The sequence below is a fragment of the Nematostella vectensis genome, chromosome 7, assembly GCF_932526225.1.
Source record: "Nematostella vectensis chromosome 7, jaNemVect1.1, whole genome shotgun sequence".
Lineage (NCBI taxonomy): Eukaryota > Metazoa > Cnidaria > Anthozoa > Actiniaria > Edwardsiidae > Nematostella > Nematostella vectensis.
Window position 1 is genome coordinate 9,362,174 of NC_064040.1, and position 25,932 is coordinate 9,388,105.

The 25,932-nt window shown below is 39.2% G+C and overlaps 4 protein-coding genes across 5 annotated transcripts; 2 read left to right on the plus strand and 2 right to left on the minus strand.

Annotated features, from left to right (window-relative positions):
* The first annotated feature begins 530 nt into the window (after positions 1–530).
* On the plus strand, positions 531–2,439 carry LOC5504193 (melatonin receptor type 1C). The gene has a single exon (XM_001625069.3). The coding sequence runs from the start codon at positions 597–599 to the stop codon at positions 1,701–1,703; it is 1,107 nt and encodes a 368-aa protein (XP_001625119.3). The 5' UTR covers positions 531–596; the 3' UTR covers positions 1,704–2,439.
* Positions 2,440–6,202: 3,763 nt separating this feature from the next.
* On the plus strand, positions 6,203–12,275 carry LOC5504176 (replication stress response regulator SDE2). The gene is made up of 6 exons (XM_001625068.3): positions 6,203–6,404; positions 6,884–7,116; positions 7,754–7,923; positions 8,302–8,398; positions 8,737–9,127; positions 11,710–12,275. The coding sequence occupies exons 1-6, from the start codon at positions 6,309–6,311 to the stop codon at positions 11,923–11,925; spliced, it is 1,203 nt and encodes a 400-aa protein (XP_001625118.2). The 5' UTR covers positions 6,203–6,308; the 3' UTR covers positions 11,926–12,275.
* Positions 12,276–12,410: 135 nt separating this feature from the next.
* Positions 12,411–25,925, minus strand: LOC5504175. 2 transcript variants are annotated; one of them, XM_048729825.1, is made up of 11 exons: positions 25,767–25,925; positions 25,373–25,639; positions 24,777–24,870; positions 24,225–24,322; positions 23,047–23,110; positions 21,227–22,854; positions 20,445–20,551; positions 19,835–19,975; positions 18,883–18,966; positions 13,336–13,425; positions 12,411–12,984 (listed from the first exon to the last, which is right to left on the minus strand). In XM_048729825.1, exons 2-11 carry the CDS (start codon positions 25,635–25,637, stop codon positions 12,799–12,801), a joined length of 2,757 nt encoding a protein of 918 aa, XP_048585782.1. In that variant the 5' UTR covers positions 25,638–25,639; positions 25,767–25,925; the 3' UTR covers positions 12,411–12,798. The 2 variants fall into 2 exon arrangements, with proteins under 2 accessions (XP_048585782.1, XP_048585781.1); XM_048729824.1 differs by having other exon boundaries at positions 12,411–12,987.
* On the minus strand, positions 14,420–18,096 carry LOC5504192 (visual pigment-like receptor peropsin). Its single transcript, XM_032372445.2, has one exon. It carries the CDS (start codon positions 16,292–16,294, stop codon positions 15,389–15,391), a length of 906 nt encoding a protein of 301 aa, XP_032228336.2. The 5' UTR covers positions 16,295–18,096; the 3' UTR covers positions 14,420–15,388.
* Positions 25,926–25,932: the final 7 nt, after the last annotated feature.

The following is a 25,932-nucleotide window of genomic DNA, read 5'->3' on the forward strand; positions in this document are numbered from 1 at the left end:
ACCACCACCCCCTCAAAAGTTAAATGGTACGTCCCTTGGATGCTTTAGCTTGCGAGCCCTATATATATAAATATTTCCACAAAACAATATTTCACAGAACAATTACTGAATTTCGAATCACCTTATGAAACGTGCAAGTGGACAGATGTTAAACTATCTACAAGATACTCTGCGTGATATTTTATTTTTCGATTGTTTGCATATTAGCGTCTTGGTAACCTTATTTGACATTTCCCAGATCGCTTTTTAGGACTGTTGTTGGATATTTTGACGAATGTAGTATTTGTGTTTTAAGTTTTAGCCCCTTGTGACACAATCGGCATTGTGTTATTTATTACTTTGTTCTTATTGTATACCGTGAAGAAAGTCTCTAAACAAAATAAATAAGTTAAGATAATATTGGTAAAAGTTTAAATTAGAAGGCGGATTGGCGTATTTCAGGTAGTCATAAAACAAAATATAACATTTAAAATCACCATATGAATAGTTCGAATGCACAGATGTTTAATTGTCTATGAAAAAGTGTTTTCTTTAGTATACTTTCGTAAGTTCAGAGCTCTCACTCTCTCACTGAAGAACTGAGAAACAACTGAGCGATGGACTCATATTCATTGGACGCAAACACCCTTCGAGAGCAACTTGATAACAGAGGAAACGCCCGCATCGCACTCGAAACTATCACAATCATCGCGCAGTTTATTGTAGGGGTAGCTGGCAACTTTCTCGTCTTGTTGGTCGTAAAGAAAAAGAAGGAAGATGGTAAAGTTATTCATCTTTTCATTGGATCACTTGCTATATCGGATATTTTATTGATGTTGAGTTATAACTTTTTATCAAGCGGGGCTATTGCACTGGGTAAGTGGCCATTTCCTGAATTAATTTGCCAGCTTCAGGGCTTCTGTATCCTGGCCTCTTCTTGTGCCTCGATGTTGCTTATGGCCATTACAGCTATCAATCGGTATTTTCGAGTGGTGCGTACGAGCTATTATGGACTGTTGTTCACTCCAAAACGCACAAAACTTCTTATTTGTGGGGCGTGGGCTATGGCTTCTATCGTACCAATACAGTATTTGGCAAGCGGAGAAAGATTTCTGTTCCACCCAGGAAAATGTATTTGTTTTCAAAATGACAGCTTGAAGCCAAGCACGTTTGTTGTTTACGCTATCGTTTTCCTACCAATGTGCGTTATTACATTCTGTTATTACAACATATTTAAGACAATTCGAAAACACCAAGTTTCAATGCAGCAAAACATCAATGATACCACAACAGGACCGAACATTCAAGATATCAAAGTCACCCGTGTTTTGTTTCTTACTGTTGTTGGGTATATAACATGCTGGACACCAATTTTAATTATCGACATCATAGGATTCATTCGCGGTCCTTACTCTCTCCCCCGGGAAGTCTACGTTTTGTATTCTTTCCTTGGGGGACTATCTTCAGTTATCAACCCGTTTATATACGGTGCTATGAATCCCATTTTCAAAGAACAATACAAAAAGATATTGCGACCAAGATGTACTGGTCGGATTGTGGAAGGCGAGCACGCACATGTGACTTCAAGAAAACCTTGCTCTGTTCCGCATAACAAGGTTGGAAACCGAGGTAGTGAGAGAAAACGCTCGAAGGGCGGAGATGATGTGTCGATTGAACTGCAAGGAGCTGCCAAGCCCCCAGGGCAAAATTTGGAGCCCCTTTGAAAAATGAAGCACGATAAAAGGATGAATAAAACAGGAGAGAAAGGGAGAGAGAAGGGAAAGGATGAGGAAACGGATAATTGACAACATTGCAAAGGAAAGTATAGGACAAAGCTAAAAAATATCCATGGTTGCAATACAAGATATGCCTCTAGGAAAAATTTATACAAAAATAAAGTACAAACAAACTCCGGTAAACAAACTTTAAAATATATTGCAACAGATCTTTGGGTTGATCTCCCCACTGAGTTGAAAGAGCTTAACCTTTACACATTTCAAAGTGCTTTAAAGCGTCATTTACTGGATGAACAATACTAGGTCACGACTTTTTCACTCTAGAACTCTCCTAATTCCTATCTCATTTCTCCTCTCCTCACAGTTCTATCAACAATAAATATTTAACTGGAATCCGGCTTGAAAACTACTTGTTATTCCGGATTCCAGACTCAATGTACTATTCTTATTTTTCCTATAATTATAAACTCAATCTGTGTAAAGTACAAGAGTGAATAAAGTATTATTACTGATGAAATTATTTAGTATAGGTTATAACCAGCTAAAGCATTCCTATATCTATACATTATAAGATTTAGGCTAGCTATCAGTCAAAGTCATAAGGTGTAACTGTTGTAAACTAAGTAAGATACTGTATTAGCTTAAATACTGTATACCATACGGATATAGGCAAATGTAAGGAAAATGTACATTAAATAGTAGGTAAAACCTACCTACCTCCCTCCAAGGCTGGTTTTACTATTTTGCTAGGATAAAAAAATGGCGGCTGATCGGGAGATGGTGTAAAGGTCTTGATAACCACCCCATTCCAATCTTACATATTCCCAGTTTCTGGAAAGCGGGGGCGGTTAATAGACCGAGGCTTCGAGCAGATGAAGAACAAACGTGGCCATGTTTTGCAGTAGACTTTCTTGTCTTTTGGTGCGCTTTGAACTCAATGCTTCCATTTTGAGTTTCTGCTTCACGATTTAATTTCCCAGTGTTTTTGATTTCTATTGCAATGTACAGTGAAAATACTAAAAACATCTGGTTATATTATAAATTTTGAAATAATCATTTTGTCACTTATGAGCCCATGCAATGACTCCAATACCTGCATTGCTTTTTAAATCTTCCACACCTTGAAGTCTTTTGTAATGATTTTTTAGTAAATAAAGCAAGCAATCACTCAAGTATGGTCGATTTCCAGCTCATTCTATATTAAATAATGCCTACTGTAAGTAAGTGGGTGCTGGTCATGGAAATAAAAAAAATTGGTTGCAAGAAGAATACTGATAGCAAATTTTTAATTACACTTATGCTGGTCTTAAGTCATCACCAGTTAGACAAATTTAACAAAAATGTGTTTTCATTGTAGGATGCTGGATACTTGGATGCAGAGATACAGTAATCTTTTTTGTCTAAAAGGTGTACAATCCTTTTTACCTACAGTATGTACCTCGATATTGCAAGCCATGCGGTCAGCAGTGTAGAGGGTGAGAATCAGCAGCAGACAGACAGACCAGTAGGATATTAACTCTGTGCAGTCTCATATGATGGTATCAGTGTGACGGCATAGCTGCATTGACAGAACAATATTGGTTGTATGGAACTGTCATCAGTCAGTAGAAATAAGCCAATGTAAACAAACCATACTCCTTAACTCTTTAAGTCTGTCAGAGCACCTATAACTCCATTTTCTTGTAGTCCTGCGGTTACAACTTTGTTAGCTCAAATAAAACATGTTTTCACTCAATTGGCGATCCAACCTTCGGCCCAAGAAGAACTCTTCCTTTTTGCTTAGAAAGGGAATTAATCTTCTATTATTGTCTAGATTCCATATATTTTCTATAAGCTTGAACGTTAAACGTTCCATCAGACGTAAGAAACACGTGCTCTCCTTGAGTGTCTTGCGTTTGTCCAGAGGTTTCTTCCACGACTTTTATCGGTGTAACGTCGACAAGATGCTTCACTGAGCGCAAAAGCCCATTTACTGCTGGCGTGTTTTTATGAACCACGGTTTTATGGAGCTTCGTGAGTCCCAAAACTTTGAGTGTTCGTTTTTCCCACCAGGGTTGGCGGATACCACTTCGTATCAGAGTTACAGCATGAAGTTTATGGAGAGTTTTCGAAGCACGAGCAGCCGCCATGTTGGATTTCCTGTTCCAACTCGAACTCATGTTTTCGCTGAGAATGAGACACAGGGAAACCACAAAGACTGACAAGAAGAGGAAAGATAGAGAAGAAACGTTCGAGGTAGCCTGAGTATCAGGCTTTTTTGATACTCAGGCTACGTTCGAGGCAAAAGAAGGCTCTTTTTTCTACCCTAGCGCCCGTTTCTCGAAACACCCGAGAATTCTCGGGCCCGAAAACTTTATTTTGCATTTTTGCCCAAAATTTCGCATGTTTTCCTTTTTGAGAACCGCTTTCATGTTTTACAACAGTTTAAACTTCCTCTTGGTTCATATTTCAAATGATTACGCTCAATAGGGCTATTTTCGAAGTTTTGCTGAAGCCAGAAAGTTACCAGAAAAGTCTCGGGTGACTGCGAGGTCCCGAGAACTTTCTTAATATTTAAGCCATGTAAATTTCGGGCCTGTTCCCTGCTAGCAGAGGCCTCTATTCTCTGTATTTCGCTGGGCTGGAGTTCGCGAGGAAAAGATACCTCTGCCATGGGTCGAAACTCTTTCTGTTGCGCATGCGTGAGCGTTAATAAGCGACCGACGTGCCAAAACCCGTACCATCGCGCGAAAGCTGTCAATATGCTTTGCATGGGTTTAGTCGGAAATCATGTATCAAACTCCGGTTAGTTCTCCTCTTCGAAAAAAGAAAACAACTGTTCAATTTCAATCACCTAAAACGTCACTAAAAAGATTGAACAACAAACGCAGCAAAGACGAGTTTTGTCTTGTTTGTGGGATTAATTTCAAGACATCTGGGCAGGCGAGTTTCTTCAATGTAAATATCGCACAGTTGGATTCGAAGAAAATGCTACAAAATTTTTTGGTAAACTTAGATCAGCTATTCCAAGAAGAATATGCAAAACCTGTAAACGGAAGATTGACTCGTTTGTCAAAAGAGAGAAAATTCTGAATGAAGATAAGGCATTGAATGGCTTCTTTTATAATTCGTCGCGTGATATTTCTACGGAGGACGCCGTTTCGAATGCGGGCTTATTATCCGGCAGCGGATATACGTTTCATGCATGCGCTAGTCATTGTGGGCTCAAATAGTGGCCAGTAATTAATGAACGGAGCATGCGCTCTGGATCTCGTCCACGATCGTGGACGGCGGTTTGATCAAACGAACTTGCGACCCATGGCAGAGGTATCTTTTCCTTGCGAACTCCAGCCCAGCGAAATACAGAGAAAAGAGGCCTCTGCTAGCAGGGAACCGGATAATAAGCCCGCATTCGAAACGGCGTCCTCCGTAGAAATATCACGCGACGAATTATAAAAGAAGCCATTCAATGCCTTATCTTCATTCAGAATTTTCTCTCTTTTGACAAACGAGTCAATCTTCCGTTTACAGGTTTTGCATATTCTTCTGGGAATAGCTGATCTAAGTTTACCAAAAAAATTTGTAGCATTTTCTTCGAATCCAACTGTGCGATATTTACATTGAAGAAACTCGCCTGCCCAGATGTCTTGAAATTAATCCCACAAACAAGACAAAACTCGTCTTTGCTGCGTTTGTTGTTCAATCTTTTTAGTGACGTTTTAGGTGATTGAAATTGAACAGTTGTTTTCTTTTTTCGAAGAGGAGAACTAACCGGAGTTTGATTCATGATTTCCGACTAAACCCATGCAAAGCATATTGACAGCTTTCGCGCGATGGTACGGGTTTTGGCACGTCGGTCGCTTATTAACGCTCACGCATGCGCAACAGAAAGAGTTTCGACCCATGGCAGAGGTATCTTTTCCTCGCGAACTCCAGCCCAGCGAAATACAGAGAATAGAGGCCTCTGCTAGCAGGGAAATTATCCGGCAGCGGATATACGTTTCATGCATGCGGTAGTCATTGTGGGCTCAAATAGTGGCCAGTAATTAATGAACGGAGCATGCGCTCTGGATCTCGTCCACGATCGTGGACGGCGGTTTGATCAAACGAACTTGCGACCCATGGCAGAGGTATCTTTTCCTTGCGAACTCCAGCCCAGCGAAATACAGAGAAAAGAGGCCTCTGCTAGCAGGGAATCGGGCCTGAGAAGTTCGGGAAAAATCAAAATCTATAAATCTATAAGAGAATCGCCCTTTACATGAATCTTTGTGGTAAAATACGATTTCAACACATTTAGATACCATAGATTTTATAGAAATTAGCCAGCTTTTGAAATTTAAAGAATATATCGTTTTCGGGCCCGAGAATTCTCGGACGTTTTGAGAAACGAGCCCCAGGCCTAATTTTTGTTCAAATGATACAACCGTTAATTAGTATTTTTTTGTTTTTTCTCTCTCTCAAATAGCACTTCTGGTCTTCCTGTGTTGAAACCTAAGCGAGAGGTCCTGAACATTTCGTGAAAGTAGCACTTTCTGGTTGCTTATCAAACTCGTCTTCCTACTTTTTTACTACAAATTATAAAAGTCGTTGTTTTCTTTTCTTATTTATACCGCCATGTCTGCTTTTTTATACTCACCAGATGGAAAAGTATGTTGTATTTCGAATTTGGGGTACATAAATGGCCAGGAAATCGCCAATCTAACAAAACAGGTTAGTGGGCAATGCCGTCGTCTTCAACAACGTCATGAAAAATTTTAACTTGGCTCTTGTTTATAAACTAACTCTGTTTACTTACCAGAGTATAAAAACTGCAGAATCAGTCGTAAATCCTCAACCGCAATATCCTTAACATTGGATGACTCAAAACTTTTGACAAAAGCATGGATAAGCGTTTGTGTTTTAGGCCCGATTCATGCGTCCTGTACTACCTTGCCAAACTAATTTATATTTATAAGAAGCAAAGTTGCCAGTGCAAATTCTCAATGGCAGTCCTAAGGCCACTGCTTATAATTAGTAATTATTTGTAAAAATAGAAAAATAATAAGACAAACGCGTACCATATTACTCGATAAAGTGCTGCCCCAGAATCAGTGCCGCTCATAGAGTGGAAAATAAGCCTAAGGGCATACAGATTTACAGGATCTGGTCTATCCTTGTCTAATTCTAACTTCCTTACTTTGTAATGGCAGAGGACTATCAAAGATTTCTACCTCCTACACAATGGCCATTTAGTGTTCCCATCAGATGGGATCCTCCTAGCACCAGATGACACTTTGAGGATTATACCACGTTTGGTTGGAGGAAAGGGAGGTTTTGGGTCTATGCTTAGGGCCATTGGTGCTCAGATTGAGAAGACAACAAGCAGAGAAGCTTGCAGGGACCTCAGTGGAAGAAGAATGAGGGATGTAAATGATGAGAAAAAGTATGTTTATTTTCTAACTGTCTTATTTACATTAGAGGCGCAATGTTTAGCCTTAGAGTCAAGGCCATGATCAAATAGTCATTACCGCTTGAAAACCAAATGAGTTTAATTAATTTTGATCTTTCTTTCTCACAATATTTAACTTGCCTAACAGCATTTCAAGGTACCTCATCTCTATCTGGGTAGATTTTAACAAATAAACAAATTCCAAAGTCAATGACAAACTGTAAAGAGTCTTTAATATAATAAGTTTGCATTTGAATATCTGGTTTGCTCAAAGTGCATCTGAAGGAATAAAAGCAATATCCTTCAAAACGATTCATCTCTATTACCAAAAACCACAGATTTCCCACAATTCCCGATCCTTTCACATCCCTTTAAATATACCAGTCTTTAAAACACCTTTGTTGCTGACTGACAAATGTATTGTGGGCCGGTGGCTCGAAAATGAAACTTGTCAGCTCGCACGCAGTCTGAATTTTCATTCACGAAAATCAGTGTTTTCCCTGTAAAATAAAAAAAGATCTGAATTTCCCCACACCCAAAGCTCTAGGCTCTGACTATTAATTTGGTGGCAATTGAGAAAAAAATGCATCATGGAATCTGTCTTGATAATAGACTTAATATTGTTTTGTAGGATTACGGAGTGGGTAGCAAAGCAGGCTGAGAGAGAGCGGGAGGCTGCTCGTCGTAAACAAGAGAAAATGGAAAAAAGAAGATCACTACCCAAGCACAATTTTGATGATGCAAGTTACACCCAACAGATCCAGGAGAATGCTGGAAAGATAGAAGATGCTTTAAAACAAGGTTCACACTGACACTTATCCCATTTAAGTACCTTGTGCTCCTCCCCTATTCTTACAGTATACCCTTCTGCCAAAGTATACTACTAAATAGATGGTAAAACAAAAATAAAACTTTATGCATATGTATATTGTGAATACTACAGTATGTAACCAGGGCCGTAGCCTAACATGGGGTCAGGAGAGGGGACAGTCCTTCCCCTCCCGTTAGAGCCAGAATATTACAAAATGAAGAAAATGGTATCTCCCCCTAGCAAATATAAGCAAATCAACTTACGTTCCTCCCATACAAGATGGTATAGCTGCAGCCATGAACACATACTGTACTTTTCTTATAATATTAGTTCTCTTCTTGTAAACTTATACAACTTCCAAATTACAGGTCTCAAAGCATCTACATCAGAACCCTCCACTTCTAGTGCAGGAAGCAAGCGTACAGGCCCTAGCAAAGGTCCAGCCACCAAGAAGAAAAAAGTGTGGTAAGTAGGGTAGCTTTTGTGGAATGCAGGTTCAGGGGTGGCCTGGGCCCAGCTGTTTTATTTTCAGAGAAGTATAAGGAAATCGATGAATGAGAAATGAATCCCCCTTTCTTAAAATCCTCATTTCAGTCCCCTCTTACAGTATTGGAACTCCTGGAAATCAATGTAAATGAGATGTATAATTAATTGGTAATAAACTAAATCAAATTGAATCACTGTTCATTTAAATATCCCTATAATAAAATCAACTTAATACTATTGGTGAACCATGAAACAGTCAATCAAGCTATTTTAAGAAAAAAGTCATTATGATCTTTAGTAGAGCTGTTTGATTAAAGGTTGGGAATGGATGATTTGGAGGATGAGAGTGAAGAAGATATATCTGACGAGGAGTACAACAGGATACACCAAGACATGCCAGGAACATCAACCTCTACATCAACAGAAGAAACACAGACATCAGCTATCATCTCAACAGAAAACACAACAGCAACTGAAGCATCTACATCTCACAAAATAGACCCTCACACTAAAACAACCAAAACTGAAGATGAGCCCTTGGCACAACGAGTTGACCAGGAAGTCGGTGAGACAGTACAAAGCTCTTCATGTATAATTTCTGAGAGCTTGGTAGAGTCTGAGCGGCCTGATAGTGATAGAAGTGACTCAACTGAGGGTGACACCATGCCAAGCAAGGGGAGTGAAACTGCAAAATGTGACCAGGACAAGGTGAGAAAAGTGGTTTATATATATTTTGTTAGTAGCACTGAGCAAGGATTGCTAGTAAAACTGTGCTAATTCTTGAATTCATACAATTGAAAACCATGTATACAAAATATTCAAATATTTAAATATCCTGAGAGCCCTTAGAACTATCACATAATGCATGGAACTTTAACCATTACCTTGACTGTGATATTAACCATGAGGTTCCGCTATAAAAGGGAAAGCTCCCCCCACCCCCGGGCTCAAATTTGCAATTATAATCTGAACACTCCCATGCTAGATGTATGCTACATTAGCAGAATTTAGCATAAGTTAAAATCGAGGATGACCGCTGGTGCCCATTTCCATTCAAGCCGTGGTACGTTTGCACCCTCTCTTCAATCCCTGCAAATTCATGACTCAGCACGGGTCCTCAGTCCTTCCTTTTCAAGCACCTGTTTGGTGCCCGGAGGCCTGGCTCCTCGGGTGCGCTTGGTTAGGCGGTTACCAAGCTATCCGATACCTGACCCCAAACTTATCAGACGATGTGTTTAACGGTCACAAATTATAAGCCTCATGTGAAATTGCTTATCTCTGAGCCTAAGTCAGTTAGAAAAAAATCTATTTTTGCACAGGTAACAAGATAGTTGTGTTAAGAGATTGATATGTTAGTGATTTGCTGTCCACTCTCGTTTTCGGGGCAAATTTTTAAATTTTGAGCATCTGCATAAATTGTTCTCGCGCTGTGATGAAAATGCTCGTTTTTACATAGAGCTCGCACAAGTTGGTTAAGCATTATTTTACTATAAATCGGAACATTTTAGGTGGGCAAGTCTAGCCCATTCGCTCCTGGGATAATAGCGCGCGCGATTCGCCCTCTCCCTGAGAGTTTTCATGAGTTTTGCAAATTCCCTCGAGCAGAAGGCTAAACACATATGCGCAGTAAATTGCGAGACAATATTACATAAAAGCAAATAGTGCATCCTATTAAGGAAAAGACGAGGAATCTGATGGTGTACAAATTAATCTGTAAACAACTAGGAAAATATAAAAACTAGACTATTATTTAACAAGTTTTTTCAAATTTGTGTGTTCAATTTAGTGAACACGAATAAACAAAAGACAACTATCTTTTGACAAAATTCTTCTTTAATAAATACACAAATGAATACAATGTTTTAAATAAATGTACTCACAGTATCCCTGAATACATTCCACGAGTTTATTGCACAGATAAGACTTCAAGACTTTCAAGGTAAAACAAAGACATTTTATCAACCAGTTTTACGGTTTCAAAGTGCGTGTTCTGAAAATAGCGACGGTTGACCTTCTAAATCGGTTTTATGTTGAGAGAACGAAATCTTAGTGCTTTCCGTGAATTTCGTAAACTCATAATCAGTTCACAACATCTTCAATGTACAATCATCGGAAAGTTTTGTTTAATTGTTGATTTTCCTTAATTTTTATTTACCAAGAACGGAGGAATATAGAATTGATTCAAATCGTTCGCACGGATTTTGTTAGTCAAATCTATCGTTCTCAAAAAAGCAAAGTAACACGCAAAATATTCGAGTTAATCCATCTAAAAACCCTGTGTGGCATCCTTGTTACCTAGCAGATGTTATGTGATCCAGTAAAGGTTATTTTTGTACCATTTTGACCTCCTGAAATTAAGTATTTCGAGATGAGAGCAACCATGTAAATTCACACGTGGTCAAATTTTAATTCACCCCGGCCTGATTTAGCCAAAATAAGTATTATACAGGTCTTTTCACGAAAATAAGAAGCCTCTATCCGTACAGCAGATTTTGTGGGTAGATAATTCATTCTCACTAGACTAGAGGCAGTGTCCTCCTCGAAACACGGCAAAATCTCCACTGTGAGACACAAAATTTAGATTTCGCTGTCAGAATCCCGCGTGAATTCTGATGCCTTTATGCACTGTTTCCCGTCATTTTTTAACGAAACGATCCTCTCACGGGCTGTAATTTTCCTATCTAGAGCTATCATGTCAGGTTTTTTAATTATCTTCCCCTACCAAGCCTTAAAAGCGAGAAAATAATAGAAATATTGCGATTTTCAAGCGCTATCGGGGCTCCAAGAATTCAACATGGCGGTCGCGCGAGACAAGTGATTTTACTACAAGGCATTGTTCTATTGTTCGGTTGCTAGGAGATGCGCAAAAGTGCTTATTTGATTGGTCAATTCTTTTTCACGCTACAGCTGAATTTTCAAAAGCTTTACTCGCCGGGGAGGGGGGCTAAAGGGTTTTTTCTTGCGCGCGCGAAAGCCGGGCGATACAGGGAAATATGACAGTTTTTCCGCCGGGCGTTTCAGGGCGGTATAGTAGCGAATGGGCTAGGAGTGATATTTAATTTGGTTTAGAATATAAAATTTGAATTTAGCGCTCAGAGCAATTATCCTGACATGTAGACACATTGACGACTGATTGTTTTTGAGCTTGGGGGCAGGAGGAGCTTCCCCTATTATAGTGGAACCTCGTGTTTAATTGTATTTGAGCGTACTTTAAGAATTTTTTATGTAGTTGTAATGTAGAATGTATGTAAATTATTCAAAATTTATCTTTCATTTTCTTTTTTCTTCAGCCTTTCTGCATTGATGAGTACAATTCTGCAACTGAACTTGAGAATCTAGGCTTGGAATGTCTTAAACAGCACCTTATGTCTCTGGGGCTGAAATGTGGAGGGACACTACAAGAGAGAGCTCAAAGACTTTTTTTGACCAAGGGAGTGTCATTGGAGAAATTGGACCCAGCATTGTTTGCAAAAGCAGCAAAACCAAAGAAAAAGCAAAAGAAGTGATTTTACTTTGGTTTTAGCGCATACTGATACAATCCTTTACAGTCCTTTACTTATATGCATTAAGCATTTTGTTTGATTTTCCACATCTTAGAGGAGCCTCAACTGAAAGTTCGAACCTCATCTTGTTGAATGTTAAAAATAAGTGGGCATGGTGTAGGAATATCAACCAAATTGTCTTAAAAATCCACTCTTAACACTTTTTAATGTTAACAGTTTATTTTCATGCTCACAGATATATAGCTACCAGTAAACAAACCTCTATGCATATATGAGGCAATAAATGAAAAATATATATTTTTTCTTTATACATATTTTTTACACCAAACGTAGAATAAAATAGCCTGAATGCATCAATCTTATTCATATTTAAAAGAATTTTGAAACCGCTTGCATGCAGGCTAAGAATCAGAAAGCATTTTCCTATCAACCAAGAAATGGTATGTACTGTATGGTATGCTAACTATGTATACCTATTTCACAACAGGTTTTCATTGGTAACCTTTAATGCATAATTGTTTTAATGTATCCATATTCTTTGAGACGCATGTTTACTTCGGTCGTAGAACTACCATTTGCACTGACCAGCTTTATTGAAATAGGTATATACTATCTGTAATGTAATGGATTTTTTTAATCAGATTCTATTTATGACCGTGTGCACAAAAAAAAACTATTTCCACGTTTATAAGGCAAGCCGTGATACTGTGTATCTTGTAGCACCTCTTTTTATGATTTCGTTCTTCTTGTTCCAGTCTCTCCTAACGCCGATCTTAGTTGATTTCTCCCAGGTGCAAACTTCTCGACGTAAGACTCCAGGCGTGATAGCAAAACATTTAGTGTCTTTGCTTTGTGGCACGAAAGGTTACTGTGTGTTCAGAGGGTTGCTATGATGTCTTGTGGTACATCTCCCATGATATCTCCCTGTTTGTGTGAGCCTTTTCTCATCCAAACCCTAGCTGGTTTCCTCTTGGCGCCAGTGATCGACAACAGGAAGCAGTCAGGTGTAGTGTCGGATGTTGGAGATGCATACTGCAGTCGACGCTTGCTGGATGAGCATCGCTGCTGTTAAAACAAACAAATTGAAACACACAATTGTTTTACTTGTCACCTTCAAAGATTTGTATGTTAATGGTGCGGGAGGTATTTATAAATTTCAAGCTAATCTGCATTACAAATTTAGCCTCTAACTAAAGAGAGCTTGGATTTTTCAACGGGAGATATGGGAGAACGTCCCTCCATGCACTAAGGGGTAATGACAGACCCCACCCAACTTTTTTAGGTGGCTGTAAAAGAAATATGTGATTGGTATGGGAAAGTCTAAACAGAATGAAGGTTTTGAGAATTTTGACGAAGATCTATTTTGAGAGTTAAAATATTCTAGAAAAAGCATTGCCGACCTAGGGGACTAACCTTATTTGGTATGGGAATATCCGGTGTGATGTCATCAGGGATGGCTTCATCCTCAGTTACATTCTCTAAGCACGTGCTCTCCTGTAGCGCCTTGAAACAGGTAGAACACAGAAATGATGGTGGAACACAGAAACGATGGTGTTAATAATGCATTTATATATATATATATTTTTAAATTTAAACTCATTTTGCGTTTGCCCAAAAAGCTGGCACCTACTTATATAGGGGTGGGGTGGGGGGGGGGGGGGGGGGGGGGCGTTATTTCCAGGGAGTGCAGTGTGTGTTACAGGTGTAGCCTGAGGGCCTTGATACTCAGGCTATTACAGGTGCAGCAGTTGGAACCTAATCAGTTGATATAAAACGCTTATAATTTCTGATTAATAATTGAGTATTGTATAACAATTGACCATTCGCATCATTGGGCAAATCTGATAACCCAGAAATTAGGGCATTTACTTTTTGTATGTCAGACAGACGGTGACAACTGCTGTAGACCGACCGCTTCAGCAGCATTCTTAGGACAGTAAAGAAAGTATTGAGTAGGAGACTCGCAAGAAAAACCGCAAAAGCAGGCGAGACCTTGCCACCTATTTTTAATAGATAAAAATAAAGGGCACAGGCACCGAGGCGGAAGCGTGAAAGAGATAGGGAAGAAAATCTATCCAGAGAATTATAAAACGGTCTAAAATAATCTTGAATATTTGATTTAGTTTTGAGTCCTTATATCATTTAAATATGTCATGGCAAAGCAAGTATATAAAATTAAAATCCCACGCCTCACAACGATTCGTGTGGCTCACTGGAGTCATAAAGCGCCAGGATCATGTGGTGCAACCCTTTAATTGCCATCCTAGTAAAATACCAAGTGTGGGGAAACATCCACTTCCATGGGCTAAATTTAGGAAGCTATTACAATAGTCTCGATTAAATTTTGTAAATGAAGTATAATACAAATTCTAGATGGCTTCTAAATGTCATCGAATAAATTTTCTTCTAGATTTGATGGAAACAATAACAAAGATGTGGCGTATTTTTGAGAAAAAAAAAGAGGCTAATGGGGGAAACCCCCCTTTTTCCACATTGGTTTAAACAGTTAACTTATTTTATTAGTTCAAATAAAACATTCATCGACTATCTTCCCAGCCGGCGCTCGGAAGATAATAGCTGGTGGTTCCGCTGGCCGCTGGGTCTAAATGAAACCCCTGACAGGGAACAAATTTTACAAAGTAATGTTCTACCCCTGGCGTTAAAGACGTTTGACAACTCATCTGGACTGTTCTGAGAACTAATACATATTGTTTTCATTATTTTCACTCCTATATGCCAACTCGTTTCGCAATAAGTTATAGACAGTGAGCATGTGAAAAGATTCGTTAATATTTCCGCAACATATCCGCAGAAGGAAAGAGCACCCAAGTGTGAGGTGAGCCGGACGTTCGGGTTTGTTTATGAATTTTTGGTACACAAAGGGAACTTAAGCTGAACAACGAGTTTAATTTAATTACAATATATTACAAGAAACCGAAAAAATTGTGTCGTTATATCGAGAAAAACGTTAAATTAAGGCTATTTCAAAAAGAAATCAAGATATCAAATAATCACGCGTGATTGTTACATGTCCTGTCCCCACTGAAACCCTTCCTAATGTCACTGACAGACATTAGGAAGGGTTTCAAATCCATGCGTGTGGGAAGCAAGCATTAAATCAGACAACAAAGAATGAGATCAAAGAAATGCGATTGCAAGACAACTCCATCTCTGATCAGCCTCTTATTTAAGTCAATCTTTTGTTCTAACTTCTTAGTATACATAAGATTAGAAACAGAGATGTAAGAGGTAAAGAGCCATCTAACAGCCTCGAGCTACGCACACTCGACCCACACGGGTAAGCAGTGATATCGCCTCGCTGTCTCGAGGGTCTTGTGTTGTTAATTGTTGTTTATGCAGCTAATGTTTTAGTCTGAAGACACACTTTTTTCACTGGCAAAGGAACATTGATGAGTTCGATTTCGCACATAAGATCTGTGACGCTCAGTGTTCTCCTTGTGCGTGTTTAGCGCCTCGCGAAGTCCCTGCACGAGTTCCTAAATTCCCTTGACATCGCAAAATAGATAATGGGATTAAAAAGAGAGGATGCTTTGGCAAAAAGAGAAGGCAACATTGCGGCCATAAGGGGAACTCCCGTTGGTCCGCGTAAACTATAATAAAACGAAACCACTGCGTAAGGGGTCCAGGCGATTAAAAAGGAGAGTACCATGACTAAGGCTATCTCAGCTGCTTTTGATTCACTCTTTATTGACTTGGCCGTCGCAGCAGCTTTTTTCCCCCAGAGCTGCGTTGCGTTCTTCGCCATTCGCCGGGTGATAACGAAAACATGAACATAGGAAAACGTCATAAACGCGATTGGAAAAAAATAAAACTTGGTAAATATGACTACAGTGTACGAGTAATCTTTAGGATCGACGGAGAACCACTTGACGGAGCAGTGTGAAAAGCTTCCTTGGTGCGCGTACGAGGACCAGCCTACGAGAGGAGGTATTGCCCATATCAGGCCAGAGATCCACAAGGCTAGTATGACCCTGAGCGTGACTCGCTTGCTTGGTTTACGGCGCATTACGAACCTTATAGAGTACCACCTATCGGCGGAGATGGCGGTCAAGTGGTGCACTGAGGTGAAGCCCACGAAGGACGCGACTGCGCCATAGTACTGACACCCGCGAGAACTGAGCGCTCTTCCGGGACTAGAATTCGCATACGCGCCTATGGAGTCCACCAGGACCGCCATTAGGATGTCAACCAGCGCAAGACTGAAGATGTAGAAACGGTACGAGCGCCTTAGAAGGCTCTTCTTATAAAAGACGAGAATAAGGAGCGTGTTGAGAACTAGGGTGATGGCAGAGTATGCGGAGTAGACGCACGTCACCACTACACTTGTTGTGTTCCCGCTTGCGTCTGCCATTGCTGTGTGGCACGAACGCGTTCGTGCGCCTCTCACCTAAACATCACAGACTGAAAACCAGGGGCCATTCATTTACATAATAACAATAAGATGATTGAAAATGCACTCGGTGGGTGAGTCAGTCATGATTTGCAAACGCGAAGAAAAATGTGGCACAGCAATACGAATTGAACTAATTTATTGAAAGAATATAGGGTCATGTAAAGGCGTTCTCTGGCCTCAAGCAAAGTCGAGAAGCGAGGTTGTCATGTTTTAAGTCCAGGTAACACATTAGTTCACCAGCTGAGAGCTAATCATAAAGGGATTATCAACTGGATTTCGGAGGATCTTTACATCAAAGTGCGATTTTTTTTCGCTTGCAATTGTTCTTCACACAGACAAATACCAATAAGCAAAGATAGAGTAATCCAATTAGAACCAAATGGTGTTACTTTTTTAAAAAAAGATAGACTCTTTAAACTTTTACTATTGGTTAATTCTTATCTGAATTTTGAAATATCTTATCATAATTGAAAAAATATTATTATCCATAGACTTAAATTTTAGTTCAAAAAATGGATGTAGGATGGACTGAATTTTAGAGTGATTCAAGCGGATTTCGTCCGAGGTTGAAATAAACATATCATTACATTGAGTTTGTTTGCTGCTATGGTTGTGGTATTCATGTCTCAAGCAACATTTGAACAGTGATTCCCAGTTAATTAGTACTAAGTAACATATAAAATGCAGCCTATTAAATTATGGCGATTTTAAGAGAAAAGTAGCGAAAATCCGTTCACAAACCAGACGGCGTCATATTCATTTTAAAATGTTATTATTATTATTATTTCTTTAAACGGGCGGAAGCAGTTTTTCGCTCATGGCACGTCGACGATAGTAAAATAATTGTGCATTTTTTATATCCTTTAAAACGCATCTTTATTGCAATATTATCTTGGCTCAGAGGATTTAAGGGAATCATTAAAAGATGCTCCAGATATTTGCTTAAGGTTTAGCGAGTTCCTTTTCTCATTATAATAGATGAAAAGTCTTGGCTAAGCTAAACAACGCCTCCACTGGTTATATTAATGACTGCGAAAGAGAACGTAGCGGCGCGTTCTCTAGTACATAGTAGGAAAAACGTTTTTCTCATATAAAATCGCTAAATAATTACAGCTGATTTCATGCAAATTACCGTAAATGATCAAATAAAAACCGCGTTTATTGGGAGAGGCGCGTATTCCAAAATATTTTTTATCTCTGCGTTTTGTAGCCATTGTACTAGTTCCCGAGTAGCTACTTTGCCATCACGCAGAAAAAAAAAGAAAAAAAAGTAAGTGACCACAAGAGTAAGGCTTGCCCGCGAGGTTTGCTGGGAATATTAACCTTCGGATATACTTCGGTTCATGATCGTAATGAAGCGAGAGATTAGAATCACTTAGAAAGAAGAAAAGATAATAATCTAAAGAATTTGGGGTTTGTTAAAATAGTGGGGGGTAGTGCCATGGACGCGCGGTTTGTACATGTACCGAAAAAGTGGTACAAGTGTCTCGTGTATAAATTGATTGGTTAATAAAAGACGATATTATACATTTTTTGTATCATTATTCTTTTCTTAAAGTCCATATAACCTTTCAGAGTTGATAGAATTTGCTCAATTCTTTATATTTTCATCTTCCAAATGGTATGTGGTTCGTATGGACCCGCGCGTTCGCGCAAATAACTCAAATATGTAATATTGAGGTATTTTTGTCAACCTTCGGAAAAAAGGCCGTGAACTGAAAGGCCCGGGTCCAGTCATTTGTGACGTAGGTCGAGATGTCAATCAAATACAACATGAGAAAATATATGCGCGCGCTAAACTGGTTCCCGTCTTCGTGTCTTCTTAGTTATTGAAGAACGTTGTTTTACCGTCATCTTTATATCTCAACCTGGTAGTCAAATGATTACCAGGTTGAGATATTATGAGGAAACAAATCTGCAAAATTTAGCCAGATATCCTGTAGTCTATGAATTGTTTTAACATTGTGCGCGCGCTGCATTGGCAGTCAAGAATGGCGACATTCTCACAAGCGCGCGCTGTTTTTGAAACCTTTAACAAAACGATATTTTTTCGCATATAATTCTCTGCTTTAAATTAATCTTCGCTTCATTGTGGGTAGCATTGCAATAGAAAATACTTCGCCAATATTTTGTGGTAGGCCGTCTCTGAATTTTAACGGAAGGAAAATACGTTGTTTCAGATTTTCCCGTCAAAACTTGGAATTATCCACTCATTCAATCTCCTTTCGCGCGGCAAGGAAAATTTTCAAAGCTCTGTGGAAAATTGAAAATTCCATCAAATTCAATTCCCTTTTCAGAATTTGAAAGTTTATCTATGCTTTCTCTTGGCTAGATTGATATAAGTGAAAGGTTTTAAGAACTTTAATTCTCATACCTTTTTTTCAACAGTTTTTAAAGTACGATAAAACTAAAAAAACGCACCCCATGTCGCCCGACTGGGTACGGGCCTGCATATAGGCACATTATCAGTAAGTTTTCGGGAATGCGCCCACCTAAACAAAAAAATAATACCTCAAAAGAGAATTTGTCTAAATCTAACACCATACCTTTTTAGGACGTGCAGGGGGGTTCACTCGCATACCGTTTCCGGGTGGTTGATTCGGCTGGATCTCAGGTAATATCGGAGATAGCTGAGTTTGGAAACAATCATGGAATATCTTTTTATCAACGAGAAGATACGCCATCATCAATCATCAAAAGGCCATTATGATCGGTTTTCAAGGATACATTTTACAAACAGGGAAGACTACCATCTCCACGTTTGTTGTCTTGTATGTGCGTCACATAAACACGAAAAAGTGTTATGTTCACGTTCTCTAACCACAAATATATTTAAAACGTTTTACAACTAGTAATGTGAGAAACTCGGACACAGGGTTAACATCCACTTTATGCGATTCCTTGAATCACACTTAACTTCCCTTATCACTCGCAACATGTCACCCTTATGTCATGTTACCATTACATTATTTGAATCACACTTAACTTCCTTTATCACTCAGAACATGCCACCATGACTTCATATCTCCATTACATTAATTGAATCACACTTAACTTCCTTTATCACTCAGAACATGTCACCATTACTTCCAACAACAAAAACATCCGCATACTAGCTCTAACTTTTGCTTTCTATGCATCATGCAATCAGTACTTTTAGCTATACCAAAATTTATTTATCAATAAATACAAAAAGCCCAAAAAGTCGTGTATGTGAAGCAGGAGAACTAATACAATACACCAAAAACTGGAATTCGACTGTGCCAAATTTTCGTCTTTAATAAGACTTCTCCAGGGTAAAATGAAAAAAGTCTTATTAAAGACGAAAATTTGGCCGAGTCGAATTCCAGTTTTTGGTGTATTAAAATCTATTTATCCATATTTATCAAGGGGGCTGTGTTTCATTGGAGGTCGAAAATGTCATGCAAAAGTTCAACGCAACATCCCCACTATAAACTACTTATGTTTTATCAGAGAGTTGTCCGCAGATGTACACACCTTAAACGCGTCCCCCAGGGCAGCAGGCACCTTGCCGTCTACGGGGGTACTCGTCTTAATGTTCTCGGTCCACGACCTCTCACTGCCTCCAGACGTCTCCAGGCTAATTGCTGAAGGGCGCGGATCTACTGGCTTGTAACTCTGATGGCAAACATCAAACTCTGGGTCCGATTTACGTGACACTGCTGCTTTGATTTTATTTTTAAACGTATTATAACGTATTATATCATTTTACATAACTTTTTTTGGAGGGTGGTTTGGGTTTCAGAGTGATAAAGGGGATTTAATTCGCCCCTGAAATGTATGTCTCACTTCGCAATTTTTTTTGCCGGTCAGTAAAAGATTCGCCTACCCACTGGACGAGAGAAGTCTGTGGGCTATGGTACCCAGGGTAAAATTCGCTATAAAATTGAATACTTTAAACAATCTAAGGATGGAGAGTCAATTATCAACAACAAGTTGCTAGACGGGAGAATCTTTAAATTCTAAAAAGACCCAGACAATCTTACCTCTATCACGCAATGCGCTTGAGCTTAAGAAGTTATTAGGAGACCCCGAGGGATCAGAAAAGAGCTCTCGCGTTTTTTTAGGGAGTATAGGGGCTTTTTACCTTTTTTCCAGTTTTTGGTGACGAACCTTCTCCCTGCTCGGCGGATTTACCGCCTTGCTTTTGATAAGGCGAAGGAACTACTTGACCACATAGTGAGCCATTGTTTCCTGAAAAGGCAAGATTAATATCGTTTACCAAGAAAGGTAACTATCCTCGTAGAAGGAGGGTAAACTCTCGTTTTGGGCATGTTGATGCTTGTCGTTCCTTATGACAAAAAAATCGCAATCCTTGAAATTTTTAATCTTGGAATAATCCGTGCTATTTTTTTTTTTTAATTTAACCCGGTCACATTTGGGGATTAACGCGAATTGTTTAAATCATCGAGTATTATTAGACAACATCTTGCTATATGTGCTGTTATAGGTACAAAAAACAGTAGAACTTGCTTGAACAGGTAGGGACTAGAAGGTAAGTAAGTCCCTAGTAAGAACTACTAGGGACTAGTAATTGTTTTTCACGCGAAATATGTTAATAGATATTATAAGAAGGGTCTTGAAAATCAGGTCATATATATGCGAGTATCCCTTATATGCGAGTCTCATCTGAATGACTTCTATTGTATGTAAAATATACGCCAATACAGATAATCTGACTTTTTTGAAGGTACTAACCTGTTTGTGGTCGCACTAACATGTTTTGAGCACACTTACATTTACCTGGTTGTGAGCGCACTAACCTGTTAGTGAGTACACTTACCTGTTTATGACAGTGCATTGACAGGTTTGTCAGTACACTAAACTGTTTCTTTAGCACAACAACTTTTTTTTGTTAAGTTCACTTACCTGTTTGAGCAAGCTCAACAGACTCTTCCCTGATGGCTGAAATGTCACTCGGAAAAACGTCTTTCAACGCTACCCCTTCGTCCTCATTAAAGGTGGAATTTTTTGGTGGAGAAGGGTCTATGCCGTCCACTTTGGCTTTGTTGTGTTTGGTTGCCTCGTTGTCTTCTTTATCGTTATCATGGCTTGAATCGTTCTGTTTTGCAGTGCAGTCTGAATTCCCGCTTTTCATGATGATGGTCTTGTTATCCTTTAGATAACATTGCTTGACCGAATAAGGAGGTTCTCCTTGGACCAAAGCAGCACATTGGGATGAGCGACATATTTGTCTGTCATCGTTATCTGAGTTCGAAACTCTATGAATCATATCCTCTACTTCCTCTGTAACTTTAATATATCTTTTACCTCTTTGCTTTGTCTTTGTTTTCGCCTTTTTTATACGCGAAGGTGCATCGTTAGTAGAACTAACATCTGATGATTTGTTTTTTATATTATTTTCTCCTCTGTTTTTCAACTGTGAGTCTGATCTGGTCCCTGTTGTACAGTCATCACGCGATCTTATTATGCCAGAATGTTCTCCGTTTATTTTCATCTTTGTAGATAGTGCGCTAGCATTTAAACTGACACTCTTTGAAACAAGACCGGTCATGCTTTTTCTATTGTTTAACATTTTCCCTTTTGCCACACGATTTCTCTCTCTTCTCAGGCTATCCCCACCTTCCATATCCTGCAAAGATGCTTCCAAACAAGCTCCACTAGAAGAACGGACATCCTGCTCAGAACTGGATGCCGATGTTTCCCGTTTCGCTTTAATCTGCGACTTCACTTTGTACACAATAGCAGCACGCTTCTTTTTCTTTTTTGCGACTCGCGGTTTTTCTCCGATCCCATGCTCATCTGTTCCTATATTCATTTCCTTGAAGCTAATCGACGAAGGTAACAATTTAGCACCCACTATTCTCTGTTGGGTTACCACTTCCTCGCTAACATCTGCGGAGCGATTGACTTTCTCGACACTACCTTCGTCGGCTTCTTCTATCCTACCACTACTTAAAGACGACAAAAGGGTAGTATCACCTTTTTCCTCTGGGATTTTATTGTCTGCTCTTGCGAAAACACTAGCACCTCTCCTATCCATTAGCTCTTTCTCATTGTTGGACCTTGGCACTGGTTCGCCATTGCTTACACTAGGCGTGGGTGCGGCATCCTCTAAGGTGTTTACTGCCATCTCGTCAACCTTTAAGATAACACTCGTTGTTCTCCCTTTCATCGATTCCCTGCTTGTATTTTCTCCCCTCGTAGTACTTGTAGTGGAAGGCACAATAGTGTCATCACTCAGACTCTCTACCGCGTCTTCATCCTTCTTGTCAACGCTAGGGTAAGTCATCCCAGAACCAAAACGATCTCTGGTTCCTTCAAGGCTCATTGACTTTGCAGACAACATGTGACTATCTTTATTGTATGATGGGTAGCGTGATCCTCTTATAGTACACAGTGACATTGTCTTAGGGCTGTATGATGTCAAATCCTCAGATATCACCATTTTAGTCTTTTTGGTCATGTCATGAGAAGGTTTCCTTACGATAGTTTTTGCTGTTTTTGTTTTCTTCCCATGGCGTTTGGGGCGTTTTCTACAAATACACATGCAACATTTAAACATATTATTAGATTAAGTTGAGTTCTTTGAATAAAACAGACCTAAATCTCCGATTTTTCTGGGCTGTAAATTACTAGACGATTGCGTTGTCACATAAAATAGATAACACCCTTGAGAAAAGAGTAGTCTAAGAAATCTGATGGCCATCGCTATAGTATTCGCATACCTCGAATTTGAATTAGCGGGATCATGAGAGGAAGGTATCAAACGCCTTTCTGTTGAATCACGCCCTAAAACATTTACAAATTACATTATGGTTCATAATCATAATAATCAAAATCATCATCATCAACAGCATCACCACGACAACCACTGCAATCTTTGTTGTCGTCGCCGCCATCATCATCACCACCACCATCATCATCTTATTGAACCAACATAAACATATTTACCACTCCCAACATCAAAATTATCTTTATTAAAAAAACCACAAATGCAATCACCATTAATCAGACCAGAATAAGAACCATCATCGTCAATATTTTCAACAAAATCATCAATCATGATCAATATTATGAATTCTACCAAAATTACAAGAAAACTTATCACAAATATAATAAAACTATCAACGATCAAGACCAACAAGATAAATCATTATTATATGGCAAAGGCTGTATGCAGGCTGTGATTGGCTAATATTCCTGGGGGTCTCCCTTAAAAACAGACAGGGGTGATCATCTGCAAAATCAGTTTTAGTGTTAAGGTGTGATCAACATCAATTCTTACCCCTAAAAGATAGCATATTAGGTGTGGCCAAAGCAATTTCTAACAAATTTCAGTATTCCTGACTTGAGGTCCTAATAAGACACCACCATAGAGTACCATCTTTTCTGACTACATTCATGGCCATTTGACATTAGGGGTGGCGATAATCAACTAGCATGAGACCCCTTTCGAGAAGGCAGCAGAGGAAAAATTTTGAACATCCCTTAAGGGAAAGCAGTCAGTAGAATCTTATATCTTAAAATATAGGACGATCATCCCTGTCTATGGAGAGTCTCCCCCCAACACCACCTGGCAGTGTAATGGCCCATAATCCCCAAGGAAAATTTTCGCAGCCCAGCATCGACCACAAATCATATTTCTCTTATAGAAGAAAATGGCATATAATAAAAAACTTATTTACCTCATTTAATCATTTGGTCATGCCGGAAAATATCAAACAGCACATAAACCATTAGTCATTTGGCCAATGCCTCAGTTTGATATTTCCCAGAATGACCCCACTCTCAGTTAGTAAGTAGTTATCATTATATTCATAAGTAGCCATATCATAACCATCACCATAATCATATTTACACAACCAATAAAATATATAACAAGACAAGACTTGTCTCTTCTAACCTGGTGTACACACCCTTCCGACAGTCTTGTCAATAGGAATGTTGCTAATGTTTCTTAACACCAGCTGAGGTGTTGGAGGATTCTTTGTGCTTTCAAAACTATGGGGAATCCAAATCAATAGACAAGGATTAGGTGATACTAATGCACTAATAATAATAACAATAATGCCAAACATGCAGAGCTGATGAGCTGAATCAGCTGTTACATAGCCAACATGGTTGCAAGAAACAATGTTGGTCTGTTTACATCACTGTCCAAGTTGGTTGCTGCTGGTTGGTTCACTTGCATGGATAATAGGTACATGGTTGGTGGGTTGCTAGCATCACACAACAAACATTATAAAAATAATCACAGTTTGGGGCAAGGTGACAAAACTGTTGTGCAACAATGTTGGCTTATGTAACAAAGCATACACAGAATGCTTTATCATTTTTAACTAAAATCTGGTTTAGAAAAATTAGGACCAGCCCCTTTATCCAACTGTTTCCCTTGTTGAACTCTCCCTTTGACTCCTTTGCATGTGAATGGTAAATACTGTTGAGAAGCTTTCACCTTGCTGGACTAGTGGTGATATTGTAAGTGCCCTCATGGTGTAGCAGAACTGATTTTTGAAGACTATCCGCATTGGACTTCAAATTCAATTTTTCTGAAAGATGAGTTTGATGGATAAACATTTAAATTTCTTTATTACTTTTTTTTTTTTACCAGAGGGGGATGGGGAGGGGCTTTTCTTTAACTTTTTGCTATTTTAATGTGATATTTCAAAGTTGGATAAAATGTGAGTAGGCGCCCTGGGACCCCCCCCCCCCCCACCCCTGCCACCCCCCACCCCCTCTAAGCCAATTTAAAATCATAGAGGTCAGGCCCATACCCAGGGGGGGGGGGGTGCTAAGGTACGTTTCCAACCCCCTCAACAGTGCAAAGTCCACTTCCGATTCGCAATAGACGAATACGTGAAAAAAGCATACGTGAATTAAAAAAAAAAGGCTTTCTAGATCACTCTGGTATAACATAAATCTATGAGTCAAACATTTTTGTATCAAAATCCGACGGTCAAGGAGCAACGCCTATTATAATTACTTTATTAGGGGTGAGATTTTTTTTTTAAAAATTGACGAAACAACATGAACTGTTCACTCTTGCCTAACCTGGCTCAACAGAGCTTTTCTTTCCGCTTGTCTTTGGCTCTTCACTTGTTAACAGCTGAGGTGTGTCTGGTGTGAGAAAATGCTGCCCCTTGCTTTTGATCTGAACGGGTTTGCTCTTGGAGTAGGTGATGATGACATTTTTTCGGTGACTAAACAGTCCGCCTGACGAAAATGTAGAGTTGTTTGAAGTGCTTCCTACTCTTCCAGTTAGCGCCCTACTTGGGGCAAGTCTTGCGCTTTTAAGCGTTGCTCTCTTGTTCCTCATACCTAGAATCATGGCAGTTAAAAAAAAAATAGTAAGAAAACGATAGCCAAAGTGAAAAGATTGTTGTTTGATTTTTGAAAATGTAGTGGAAAATCGAAAAAATACTAAATTCGAAAACTCTTAACTTACTTCCTGATTCATGTGCCTATTCCATTGCTTTAAATCCTTGCCTTTGCGAATAAAAACAATTAATGGCCAGTATCTGCTTTCCATTCTCATTATTTTGTTATGATGAAATAATTTTCCAGTCATTTCGTGCATGACGATGCAGAAACCGCTTTTGAAATTTCGCGCG

Coding starts and splice junctions, on each gene's coding strand:
- LOC5504192 (XM_032372445.2), bottom strand. CDS start 16,294: ATGGCAGACGCAAGCGGGAACACAACAAGTGTAGTGGTGACGTGCGTC.
- LOC5504175 (XM_048729824.1), bottom strand. CDS start 25,637: ATGAGGAACAAGAGAGCAACGCTTAAAAGCGCAAGACTTGCCCCAAGT. Junction 23,111..24,224: donor CGGAAGGGTGTGTACACCAG/GTTAGAAGAGAC, acceptor TAAATGTTTTAG/GGCGTGATTCAACAGAAAGG. Junction 20,552..21,226: donor TGTTGAGCTTGCTCAAACAG/GTAAGTGAACTT, acceptor TTGCCTTTTCAG/GAAACAATGGCTCACTATGT.
- LOC5504176 (XM_001625068.3), top strand. CDS start 6,309: ATGTCTGCTTTTTTATACTCACCAGATGGAAAAGTATGTTGTATTTCG. Junction 7,924..8,301: donor AGAAGATGCTTTAAAACAAG/GTTCACACTGAC, acceptor TCCAAATTACAG/GTCTCAAAGCATCTACATCA. Junction 8,399..8,736: donor ACCAAGAAGAAAAAAGTGTG/GTAAGTAGGGTA, acceptor GTTTGATTAAAG/GTTGGGAATGGATGATTTGG.
- LOC5504193 (XM_001625069.3), top strand. CDS start 597: ATGGACTCATATTCATTGGACGCAAACACCCTTCGAGAGCAACTTGAT.